Source organism: Thunnus albacares, chromosome 1 (assembly GCF_914725855.1).
Source record: "Thunnus albacares chromosome 1, fThuAlb1.1, whole genome shotgun sequence".
NCBI lineage: Eukaryota > Metazoa > Chordata > Actinopteri > Scombriformes > Scombridae > Thunnus > Thunnus albacares.
The window spans coordinates 15746928-15759359 of record NC_058106.1 but is presented as its reverse complement, the minus strand read 5'-3'; the positions used below and the strand labels follow the sequence as shown (position 1 = coordinate 15759359).

The 12432-nt window shown below is 38.5% G+C and overlaps 1 protein-coding gene across 2 annotated transcripts; it reads left to right on the top strand.

Annotated features, from left to right (window-relative positions):
- Positions 1-4487: 4487 nt before the first annotated feature.
- si:ch211-107o10.3 (uncharacterized protein LOC407663 homolog) lies at positions 4488-10297 on the top strand. Of its 2 annotated transcripts, none has more exons than XM_044345874.1 (7): positions 4488-4771; positions 5457-5597; positions 6378-6569; positions 7625-7786; positions 8079-8195; positions 8423-8627; positions 9055-10297. In XM_044345874.1, the coding sequence occupies exons 1-7, from the start codon at positions 4696-4698 to the stop codon at positions 9149-9151; spliced, it is 990 nt and encodes a 329-aa protein (XP_044201809.1). In that variant the 5' UTR covers positions 4488-4695; the 3' UTR covers positions 9152-10297. The 2 variants fall into 2 exon arrangements, with proteins under 2 accessions (XP_044201809.1, XP_044201819.1); XM_044345884.1 differs by having other exon boundaries at positions 4506-4608.
- The last annotated feature ends 2135 nt before the right edge of the window (positions 10298-12432 follow it).

Genomic DNA, 12432 nt, shown 5'->3' with positions numbered 1-12432 from the left:
GGAAAAGATGTGGTTTTGGCTGGCTTTTTACTGACCAGTTCAGGCAGATTTCTGTAAAAAGCACAAGAATCTTGCCAGTTAGATTGTGAACTGAATTCACTCAATGTCAAGGTGCTGTATGAGGAGGCAGGTGATCCTGAAGCATCAGCTACTTTTACAATGGGGGTGGACTGAGAGGAAGGGATGAAGTCAAGAGACTGTGAATAATCACACTGGATCATGGCTGTAGTAGCTGTTCTGTTCTTGACTGTCTTATGGAATTAAACTATCACAACTATTTCTGCTGATGCATTTATTGCTCTTTAGTTCCCATTTGTCTGGTGTTAAAGGTGGGCCTTTAGCCTTTAGTTTGGATTTTATAACTGAACTAACACCAGGGTGCAAGCTATTTATTTCTCTGGCGTTTTCACATCACAAATGATGAACAATAGCATTTAAACACAAGTCTTGCGGGTAAAACATGAGACTCATGTAGCTGCTATATCCCTTTAGTGTGGGCAGCTGCTCTGCAGGTGCGCTTCATTTGACTGTAACTGTGGTAACTTGGCAGAGATGAGCCTCCTGAATTTGCACCCAAAGTCCTGTCAAAACTTTAATTTTGACAGGACAGCCTCCATAATTCTTGACTGGGAAAGAGGCAGAAAAAAGCACAATAACTTCAGTTTTAAACACCTTATTAACACATTATCTAATGATATAGCTATTCTGGATGGCATTACCCTGGCCTCCAGCACCACCGTAAGGAATCTGGGAGTTATCTTCGCGGTCCTTCACAGTCCTGTTAGCATCCTTCCCTGGCTGTTGCTGTTGTCGTTATGATTGTTGTTATTTTGCCTCTTTCTTTCTCTCTCTCAACCCAACTGGTCAAAGTAGATGGCCGCCCACCAAGAGCTGGGTTCTGTTTGAGCTTTCTACCCGTTAAAGGGGAGTTTTTCCTTACTGCTGTCGCCAAGTGCTGCTCATGGGGGAATTGTTGGGTCTCTGTAAATTAAAGAGTACGGTCTTGACCTGCTCTATGTGAAAAGTGCCTTGAGATGACTTTTGTTGTGATTTGGCGCTATACAAATAAAAATTGATTGATTGATTGATTGATTGATAGTTCTGTAATTTTCCAATATTTTCTCAACAACAATATTTATATTCAACAGACTATAGCATGGTTGTTCCTATTAAATTTACTGGCAAGACATATGTAATTATAGAGAGAATAGAGACAGTATCTTTATTTTCCTTAAACTGTGCTTAAATGCATTCTAATCAATTATTTTTATAAATTAGAAAGTCTTTTAGTAAGGACACAGCAGGTCAGCTGAACACAAAGAAGTATGAAATGTGTTGGGTAATCATACAATTCAATGTATGCATAGAATAAAGTTTCCAATATTAAACTGATAAGTGACAATTTATATCTACTTGGGTTTGAAATGAGTTTTTCTTTCCTCTGGAAATCAATAACTGCTTATGAACTCAAAACAACTAAATAAATTTAACTGCCTCAGTTGAATTTCCAAAGCTTTGTTTTGACTTTTCGAGACTGAAATGTAACAGCAGAATTGTTTCAAGATGTCTATAAAATGCTCTACTTTGAATGATAATTTGAGTTTGATAATTTTTTTTCCAGAAAAGAAGTTAAATTATCTTGTTAAAATCCATAAAATTACATCTACTCCTTCTCCCTCATTAAAAATTTCAGAATCTATAAATATGCAAATATATTTAATCTCAAAAGTTTAACTGCTGGACACAAGATGTCTCCTACTTCACTTTAAAGTCTAATTTCAGTGTTTGTGCACTGGAGGCTTCAGGTTTTCACATCACACTTGTGTTAAGTGAATATTGGCTCAGAGGCCCACCCCTTAAAATCAATGTACACAGAGAAACTTTCCACTTTGAAAACAGCGTTCTAGTGTCAAACTCTGCACATACTACGCATACACCCTCCCAACTTCTGTCTCCCCCTGTAGTGGGAGGGAGAGGAGAGAGGATGTGGAACAGGCCGCTGGAAGAGGAGCAAATGCCGCTGGAGGAGGAACAAATGCCGCTGGAGGAGGAACAAATGCCGCTGGAGGAGGAGCAGATGCCATTGAACAACTGTAAAGTCCCTGACAAAGTCAAGCCTCACAAAGGAATAGGGATGGGTGGAATGGACTTAAAATAGGTAACATAGTGCCGTCAGGTGTTAAAGTGCCGTCAAAAATCCTGTCTTTTTATAATGTACATTATCACTTTTCACTTGTTGTTTACTTTCGTATTTTACTAATTTATCTTACTGTTATTTCTATTAGACTTTACATTTATTACTTATGGAATAAATGTGAAAAATGTATTTGTGAATATAAAGTCAGAATTCTGACTTTAATCTCAGAATTCTGAGAATACCTGAGAATACCTATGTATTATTATGTATGACTAAAGTATAGAGTGAGTATTTTTTGCCATAAAGTTGGATGATGAATAAACCATTCAGAATATGTCACATAAAAAGAAAAACTTAAAAGTAATGCCAGACTGTCTCTGTTACCAAAGCAAAGAGTGGAAAAGTAGTTAATGACTGATGAGGTCTATCTGACCCAAATGTGGCATTTATAATCATCAGAATTCAGGAAACTATAAAGCATTATTGATGAGTCTCTGATAGGAACAAATGAGCACAGACATAAAACATAAATGTTAAAAATACTTTTATTTCAATACTTACACAAACAGTGTGAATTGTGTGAATGGCTTTGTTTTTCCTTCAGCTGAGCTACATTAAGGCCCCAGTCTCTTCAAAGTATCTACATTGTAGTAATTGTTGTGCAGGGGATCTAACATGCATTTTGCTTCCAGGTTGGAAATCTATGTCTTCTGTGTCTACATTGTTCATCTTCATCTAAGCCGCCATAGGAGTGGAGCTTTTCAGTGAGTTAGGTCTGTAACACTACTAGCAGAACAAACAGATACACATAGGCTAACTGCAAAGGATCATGGTCCTAAAACTGATGTCAGTTGTCAACATTGTTGCCAAGGAAATGAAAAAACCCTTTAGCTAAACCTAAAGTAGTAGTCTATAATTTACAATTAAAAGACTATAGTTCACCCCTCAGAGGGCAGTGAAGTAAATACCAACCAACCCAGAGCAATGTGTTGCTAGTGCCATTTCATCTATTCATTTATTTAAATCATAGTGGACTACGATATAGTTGAACTGGGATAAATACTATAGGCCTTTTCTCCTGCCACACTATTGGCTGTTAGACCGACATCATTCTGTACAGTGAAGCTCAAACACCCAACTGTAGAAACATGAAGTAAAACACATTTTTGAGTGGAGGTGGACTTTCAATATTTCAGAACCCTATGAACCTCTGTCTCCCCCTGGAGGAGGAAGGAGTGCAAGATGTTCTGCAGGTCCCACTGAACAACCCTACTAACGTCCTTATCATTAGAGTAAAGCCGTCCAAAGGAGCAGGGATATAAACTGATCAAGGCCGAAAAACAGGCAGATTTTGAAACGAGATTGTATAAACCTGTGAATTAGTTTTTATGCCATATGTTTTTATTGTAAAAAAAATGTTTTCGAGAAAGTTATTTTTTTAATCCTCATTTCTTGGATTATTTTCTTGTAGTTCTAGTATTGATATGAACAGTGTAAATAAGATTGTATATATTTTATATAAATGTATAAATGCCACATGTTCATTTTGATGGCTGTTATTACCTTGATTAACAGATTTGGAATGAATGTTTTATCTATGGTTGTCATTTTCAGTACTTATATAAACTGTTATGAACATATTAGTGTGTAAATATGGTGATTTGTATATTGTAAATGTGTATGATGATTTTGATTTAATAAACTGAGAAAACCTGAATAACAAATAAACAAATGTTTTGGCTAATTGTTTTCATTAATTCAAAATAACTTTGTTTTAAGTAGTCATATTAACTGGCTTTAATCAGGTGATCCATAAAGGAATACCACATGATGCAACACAGTGCATCTAAAAGTACAGATTTGACAGGATAAATAGGCCAAAGTTATATAAATTAATGGGAAAACTGTCAGTTTCTGTCTTTTTCCTGACTACTCATTTAATATAGGAGCAAAAGCATTTATGAGGAAATCCATCTCTGTCTCTTTCTGTATGGGTGTGTGAACGCTACAGATATACTGCTATGCTCTCAGAACTGGGCCTACATTAGATTACCAAATCTGTGTGAGAGATTGATTCACCTGACTAAATTAAATTTCCATTATTGACAGAAGCAAAATGCTTATATCATATACTGTATTAGTTGCTATGACAACCCAGGGCCTACGCGTTACAACAAGAGTTTCATTCTGAAAATCCCTGCTGGTGTACACCACGCCCCTACTTCCGTTCACGCAGAATCGTCATCACAAAAAGGCAAAACATCTCCCTTCACGCTGGATTGGGATTGGATGGGCCGGAATGACGAACTCTCGCGAGTGCGGTTCTAAAGTTAAGATTAACGTTATTGTATAAATCTCGCGAGAGCTCCCTGCGTCCCAAAAAATGTAGCACTCACCCTCGTACCTTGTATCTGATGTTTTTTTCCCTTATAAATGACACAGAATCATCCTCGGGCTGGTTTTGAACTTTGGTAATATTTTCAATTACGTCTGTATTGATTTAGGTTGGCTAATAGGTAGCCAACAGCCTAAAATATCAGTAACTAACAGCCTAAAATATGCAAAACTACGCAGAGGCGATAAGGGACTTTGTAGAGACGCATTCGACCGGCCTCACAGTTGCCTTTTTTGCAGGTAAATCGATTTTTTCAATATAGTTAATATTGTGTGAGCCATGTTTTGTTCGTTTCCACATTTTCTTATGTGGAATATAAATACAAGTGAAGTGGACTCGATAACGTTACTCACTGCTGAGCTCATCTTTCAGTCTGCAGCCTGTATTTATATTCTGTCATCGACGAATCGATTAATTGACTAATCCTCTAAACTTTACCATAATACAGTGTGCCAATGTCAACCAAATACTGTAAATATGGAGCTTCATGGCACAATTATCTAGGTCAGTGGTGTAAATATCCATCATGACAGGCATTCAGTGTTGTTACTTCTTGGTTTGTCAGTGAAATAACTGCTTGAATAGTTACTGTTAGTGTTAAAAAAAAATACATATATAATAACAAATAGAGGCTATTTTTATACTTAAATTATGTACAATCATTAATATTAATATGCATTTTGGAGATCAAACCATATCTGAAATCTCCTTAGCAGAAGTTCAGTTCTTCTAGTATAAGGGAATTTGTTTTACAGACTGCTTTTCCTGTCACATTAAGTATAATTATATATATACAAAATAAATAGTTTAAAATGACAAAATATAAGATACAAATAACAAAAGAACAATAAGTCATATTACACTCCATTTAATATTATTGGTAATATTTTGTTAACAGTGATAACATTTTCCTTTTTCTTTCAGGGGCAGGCATGCTGGCCTTGCGTAGGTGGCTGGCTGGGGGAGTGTGTCGGAGCAAGGTCAGGCTGGATGGGAAAACAGTCCTGATCACAGGAGCCAACACCGGCATTGGGAAGGAGACGGCCTTGGATATGGCCCGGCGAGGTGAGAGGAGAGGACAGTTTCTGCTGCTGTTGTGACAGATGCAAAATGTGCCAAAGGGTTTCTCCTGATTCTCGGCCTCACAGTTATTTATCCACCCTCAGTGAATAACGTTAGTTGCTGTTGTTTTTGGTGTAAGGCAAGGCAAGGCAAGTTTATTTATATGGCACATGTCAGCAACAAGTCAATTCAAGATGCTTTTCATAAACATTAAAAGTATCGAGACAAAGCGCAAAAGAAACATACCATAAAAGGACATTTAAATATAAATAAAAACAGTAATTAAAGAGCTAAGAATAGAAAATGAAAACAAGCTAAAATAGAATAAGACAGATAAAATACAAGAACAAAAGTTACAGTGCAGTATTTGATTTAATAAAAGGCAGTGGCAAACAGAAAAATCTACAGCCTTGATCTAAAAGAACTGAAAGTTGTAGCAGACTTGCAGTTTTCTTGGAGTTTGTTCCAGATATGTGGAGCATAAAAGCTGAACTCTGCTTCTCCATATTTAGTTTTGACTCTGGGGACAGAAAGCAGACCTGTTCCAGATGATCTGATGATTCATAATGTAGCGGCAAAACCATTTTCTTTATAAACCAACAGCAGTATTTTAAAATCAATTCTTTGACAGACAGAAAGCCAATGTAAAGATCTGAGATGTAGTACACTGTTATTAACTAGTAGAGTGTCTTTGAATTGATCTTGACTATGACCATGACTGCTACTTCACTTCCACTGTTGCTGTTGTAAACTACATTAACACTCGATCTTATTTTTCTCCAGGGGCCAGAGTGATCCTAGCCTGCAGGGACATGACCAGAGCCCACCTGGCAGCTGATGCAATCCGGCAGCAGAGTGGGAACGGCAACGTGGTGGTAAAGAAACTGGATCTCGCCTCACTGCAGTCTGTCAGAGACCTGGCCAAAGATGTTGAGGAGAACGAGAAACGCTTGGACATCCTCATCAACAATGCAGGTATTTTTGCAGTGGCTCTTCAGCAGCAATAACAGTTTGTCTCCACTGCAGGAACAATATTCTTTCTGTTCTTATGCACAGGCACATCAACTTGTCTAAAATGGAGCACTTTTGATCACAGACAAACAGTTTATTGAATCAAAATTCAATTTATTAAACAGAAATCCTATATATTTCATATGGTGAAGATGAATTGACCAGGTTATCTTCTTTCAACATTTATAGGCCAAAAAAATGACCTCAATTTTGAACAAATGGTGGCGCTATTGTCTCGGTACATTGGGCCTCATGCATAACTAAAACAAACTTTTTTTTCAGATTTTATGATTTTTATTGCCATATTTTCGCACAGCAACGTCTACATTTCAGTAGTTGTTGGAAACTTCTCTCACTGACAGCTGCCTCTGTGTCTCTTTACAGGTCTTTGCCCAGTATCACCGTGTTTGCAGCTGACAGTGTAACATCACCTGTAGACTATAATATTTTCTTGTCTAATATCTCAGCGACTGTCACATGACCACCTCCCATCACAGAGCGCTTTGCTTTAGAAAGACATTTTTTAGCATCTAACTCCATGTCAAAGCATTCCCTCTTTATTTCATTCTGTCACAGTGCAGGGCTGTTCTGATGACATGTTAGCTGGATTCATATTTCCTAATTATTTTGGGTCCTCTGCTACTGACAGTACTGACAGGACTTGAAGCTTTGCACTGTTTTTACTCTTTGGGAGCTTTTTTGTGAATGAAACTTGCCCACAAACAGAGCAGAACATGGAGCCTTATATGGCAATTTTAGGGGCATGGATTATGCTAATGATCACATCTCACAAAACTTGCACACCTCCTCATGAACAGGTGGCATTCATCAGGCTGAAATGAGCAATTTATGACAAGTTCAGGCAGTTAAGAGAGTTTGTTGAATCTGACTTGGAACACTGATGTGAGCAAACATCACAGAAAAAATTAATAGTTTTAGGATGAAAATACGAAAATGTTCTTGCACGAGGCCCATTGTCTCAGTTTTATTCCGTTTTTTTTTTTGGTGTTGATTATCAGGCATCATGATGTGTCCCAAGTGGCAGACTGAGGACGGGTTTGAAATGCAGTTTGGTGTCAACCACTTGGGACATTTTCTCCTCACCAACTGTCTTCTTGACCTGCTGAAGAAGTCGGCTCCAAGTCGCGTTGTCATCGTCTCCAGCCTGGCACACGAGAAAGGTGAAGGGAATGTTTTCATTTGAGTTCATCAGAGCCATGGTATCTCTTATGTTTTACTTCAGTTAAAGTGAGATAAAGCTTATATTTACTTTATATTTATTTTTTTGACTGTTGGTGTTGTAGGGGAAACTGCATTTCCCCCCTTTCATTTAACAAAACAAAGAATTCATTGAGACTGAGATGTTTACATATGGTCACAGTTATGCTAGATCCAAGCTACATGTTTGTTCCTGGATGTTTAAGTGTCATTTCTCAGGACTTCATTGAGACTACGTTGAGTTGTTTCTTGCAGGTCGTATACACTTTGATGACATCAACCTCGATAAAGACTACAAACGTGAGGAGAGCTACCGCCAAAGCAAGCTGGCGAATGTGCTCTTTGGCAAAGAACTGGCTAAAAGACTGCAAGGTAGTGTAAAATACACCCCTGTAATTCTGCGTTGTTATTTAAAAAAATGAGAATTATATTGTAAGATAAAAGATGATGGGGGGGAACCACCTCACATTGTCCCATTTTAATGTTTCTTAAACTCATATAAAGTGTAATGTAGTGTAAATCTCTGTATCTCATGATGCTGTCTTACAGTGTTTCATGTATTGGTAATAACTCCTGATTTGATGGCTTCCTCTCATAAGGCACTGGTGTGACGGTGTACAGTCTTCACCCTGGAGTTATCCGCACTGAGTTAGGCCGCCACTTCTTCCCTACCTTAGCCCTGTGGAAGAGGATTATAGCCATGCCCTTAATAATGCTGATCAAAAGTCCCTGGGAAGGAGCTCAGACCACCATCTACTGCGCTGTGGACGAGAGCCTGGCAAATGTCAGCGGCCTCTACTACAGGCAAGTACATCTGCAGTACGGGTGTAACGGTCCGTGTATTCATCCTGAACCGTCACGGAACGGATGTCATGGTTTGGTGCATGCTGTCGTACGAAGAATACGCTCCGTGACCCAAACAGTTATTGTCAAAATGTTATTTTCAACCTTTCTTTTTTTTTTTCTACTGTACTGAAATTCTACCGAATTTTGTGTACCGTTACACCGCTAATCTGCAGTAAACCTCAACTGACTGCAAATATAATTCAGTGGATTATCTTGAATTTCCATTTACTGTTATTATATCTGCTGTTTGTTTTATGATATAGTAAATGGTTTGTTACACAAGCGTCTGTTGATAAATTAGTAATTGTGCTGTGTCAGATAAGATTGTGACCACACTGTATGGGACTTTTGCTGATCTGGTCCTCCTCTGTTATTTGCTCCACAGTGACTGCGCACCCAAAACGGCGGCACCACAGGCCCAGGATGACGCTGCAGCCAAGAAGCTGTGGGACCTCAGTGCCTCCATGGTTGGTCTGGCGTAAACTTGATAGCCTGCCTTGCTTTTATCAGACATTAGTATTGCTGGAGTCAGCGGCCCTGTTTAAATGGGAGAATACAGCATGGCAAATTGTTGTATTATATAATATATGCTCAACAGTATTTAACTTGGTAAGTATAAAATATTGAACTGTTTAATTAATTGATTGAAAATTGAAATGAAGCGTATTGCTCTCTTTATACCATGTATATTCTGCATATTTTATAATATAATCTCCTGCTGCTATATGCTTTTCAAAATGAGCTAATACTTGGTTTTAAATCTGCTGTTTTTAATCTGGGATTGATTGATTCAGAATACTAAAATGCCTATGGGTCACAGAGCCTTGGTGTCTAATAATGAAGTAGATGGGTTTACATTGGAGTTAGTTGAAAGCCTGATGTGTCTCATACTGACGCTAAAAGGTACCTTGTGCGTCGGTATCAGACGCCAAGGGCCGTGAGAAAGCATCGGTATTTGATTACCTTGGAGTGAGAACGCGCTGGTGATTTGTGCGATAGATTCCAAGAGACTTTTAATACTTTACAAACTGCAGGTTTTATTCATAACGTCTAAACACAGTTGTCACTATAAGATGATTATTTTACCACTGCAGTCACCGCAGTCATAAAATATATATATATAGGGGAATACCACATTAGGGCCTGTTCGTGTACAGGTTGAAAAAGGGTAAAGTGTGTTAGCACAAAGGCTGGGAGGGAAGTGACCTTAAGCGCTGGCAGTTGTATGATTGTTGCTCTTCAGAGGAGAGAGGATCCTCCACCAGGTGTAGAGAGGGAGTGGACGCCTCGGGGCAGAAAGCAGTTAGGAAGCACCCAGTAGATCCAGAATGTTTGTCAGTGTACACAGTGTTTTCCTTTGTGAGGTTGTCTTTACTTAGTAGACGCCGTTTGTTGTATCATAAGGGGGTAATTTTGGTGCGTTGTTTCTTATGTTCTTTCAGCTGAGAGTCAACTGTGTTAATTATGAGCAATGTGATCAACTTGACAATAAATTTCTAACTGAATTGATTTTCAGTATTGCTTCTGACAGTTGTTAAATAATGAGATCCAATCATGAAAAGAATCAATTATATATATATTTGTAAGACTGATTGCTAAGACTGAATAAAAATATACCCAACAACTTAGCTGTTTGGAGTCATGTCCCCGCTTGCAGAGACATACAGAGAACCAGTGCGTGAATCTGGGCTTTTTTTTTTTATGAGCACATTTTAAGATGCTGCTGTGTTGAAAAGGGTGAATGCAGCCCCATCTTGTGTATGAGTGTAGTATGCATCTTAAGATAGGATGCCAGCTCCTCATGGGAAGCTCTTTTATTTAATATAGTTATCCCAGAGCTCTGTATAATGAAGTTTGCTAAAAATATAAGTGGATAAAAAGGAAATTAGTTCAGGCATTTGAAACAATATGGCATTTTTCAGCTGTTATACATGCCACTTTTAAAAAGTATAGTTATGAAGTTTTTCCTATGAATCAACAAATTTGTCTGGATGTTATTTTATGTTTCATTCACTTACCATTAATATGCATATTCTTGTTTTCCAGCATTCAATCTTCATTATCCTTAGCTGATGTTGACTATCCACACATCGAGCTGTAATTAAAAGTTTAGAAATGCCAACACTGAGTGTTGGTGGGTGTGAAAAATGTGTCAGTATATTGGCATGCATCATATTGAACTTACTCACCCTAATTTTGTATTACAATACACCAGTTGCATCATCCTCAGTTTACACATGCAGTACTTTTAATGGGTTATGCTGTGTCATGTCAGGGTGTCTCAAGTTCACCAAATTTTATTTCATCGGAACTAATTAAAAAAAAACAAACAAAAAAAACGCTCAAATGTTGCATGCAGCCAACTGCAGCACAGACCCACAGACTTATACAATAAGGTGTTTCCTCTCAAAAACTGTATTTTCATTTTCATGGCCAGTACTGAAGGCTAAAACCAGACAGTGTTAAACACTGGTCTTGCCCTATGCACTGCCCTTATTAGTGAAATACACCATCTTGCCTGACATTGCACCTGACAAAAAAAATCACATAACTGCTTTCTGTCATATTTTTGGAAAAACATGACTTAAAACAAGGTGCGCCCTGAACTGCCTGAAGGGAATTTTCAGTGTTTCAATTAATATTCCTCTACTGCATCTTATTTGGCACAGCAGAAATGCAAAGACAAACCTTTCCACTTTTCAGTTCTTAGATGTAATGTACAACATGGGTAAAAAAAGATTTTAGACCAGTTAATGATAGATTACAAACAAATCAAAAGATAGATTACAGTTCAACCTGAATGTTAGTGTTATGACCTTGCATGGATCAGCCACTTAAATTGTTCACATTTTAAAACTTATAATGCTCTTAATAACTCACACATCTTTAAAAAACAGCAAATTAAAGTTCTTGTCATCCCTTTAAAAATCTATTTGGAGTGTAAAAGCAAACAACTTAAGTACAAAAACTAATAACAGCGTGATCACCAATCATGAACTGAAGGACTGAAGGCTCTCTGACTCAGATGTTGTCTCTCCAGTATATGTCGGTAATGTCATGCACATGCCCTTATCAGTTCTCCGTCCAACGGATACAGAATCTATAGCTGGGCTGGAAAAGTGATAAGGAGATGTGAGCGACCACAGTACCAAAACAGCATCTGTCAAATCTCTATCACACAGTTATTGGAGAAAATTGGTCCCAAGAGTGTTACAAGGCTCTGCAGCGGTTCTCAAGTCCCCAAACAAGGACTGCCTGAAGTTGCCATCCCATTTCCTCAAAGTCCTGGCCCTGAAAGTGGAGTTTCCGATGAGATTTGTTGTTTCACTTCCATCATTCAGCCACAGCTGGAGTAAACTTGTCATGGAGAAAAGTCCCTCTGCCAGTTTCTGCCGTCTCTGCTGGCTGAAAACCGCTCAGATCCTCACGCAGCGAGGAATCAGTTAAGATTTAACCAGTTGAAGCGGCTCCCTGCAGCTGTAGCCCTTCACTGTTTGACTGCTGACAAACTTTTGAGACACACCCCATTGATGAGTTTTATTTCACTGCAGCCCCGCCTGGCTCGGATGGATTTCTCGGCTGCCATTGGTTCGTATTCAGAACTCACCATACCTGCCCCCGGGCTCCTGTGGACTCGAGCCAAATAGTTATTCCACTTGTCAATCACAGAGAGATCAGCCAGTGGGATGAGAGAGGCCAGGCTTGGCGGGTGTGTTCTTCACAGGTGTGGCTGAGAAGCAAATTCCAATATGTACATACCTGT

Bases quoted from the DNA above. Each gene is read 5' to 3' on its own strand.
- si:ch211-107o10.3 (XM_044345874.1), top strand. From the start codon at position 4,696: ATGCAAAACTACGCAGAGGCGATAAGGGACTTTGTAGAGACGCATTCG. The intron at 7,787-8,078 runs GTGAAGGGAATG...TGTTTCTTGCAG, and splicing joins CAGCCTGGCACACGAGAAAG to GTCGTATACACTTTGATGAC. The intron at 8,628-9,054 runs GCAAGTACATCT...TTTGCTCCACAG, and splicing joins GTCAGCGGCCTCTACTACAG to TGACTGCGCACCCAAAACGG.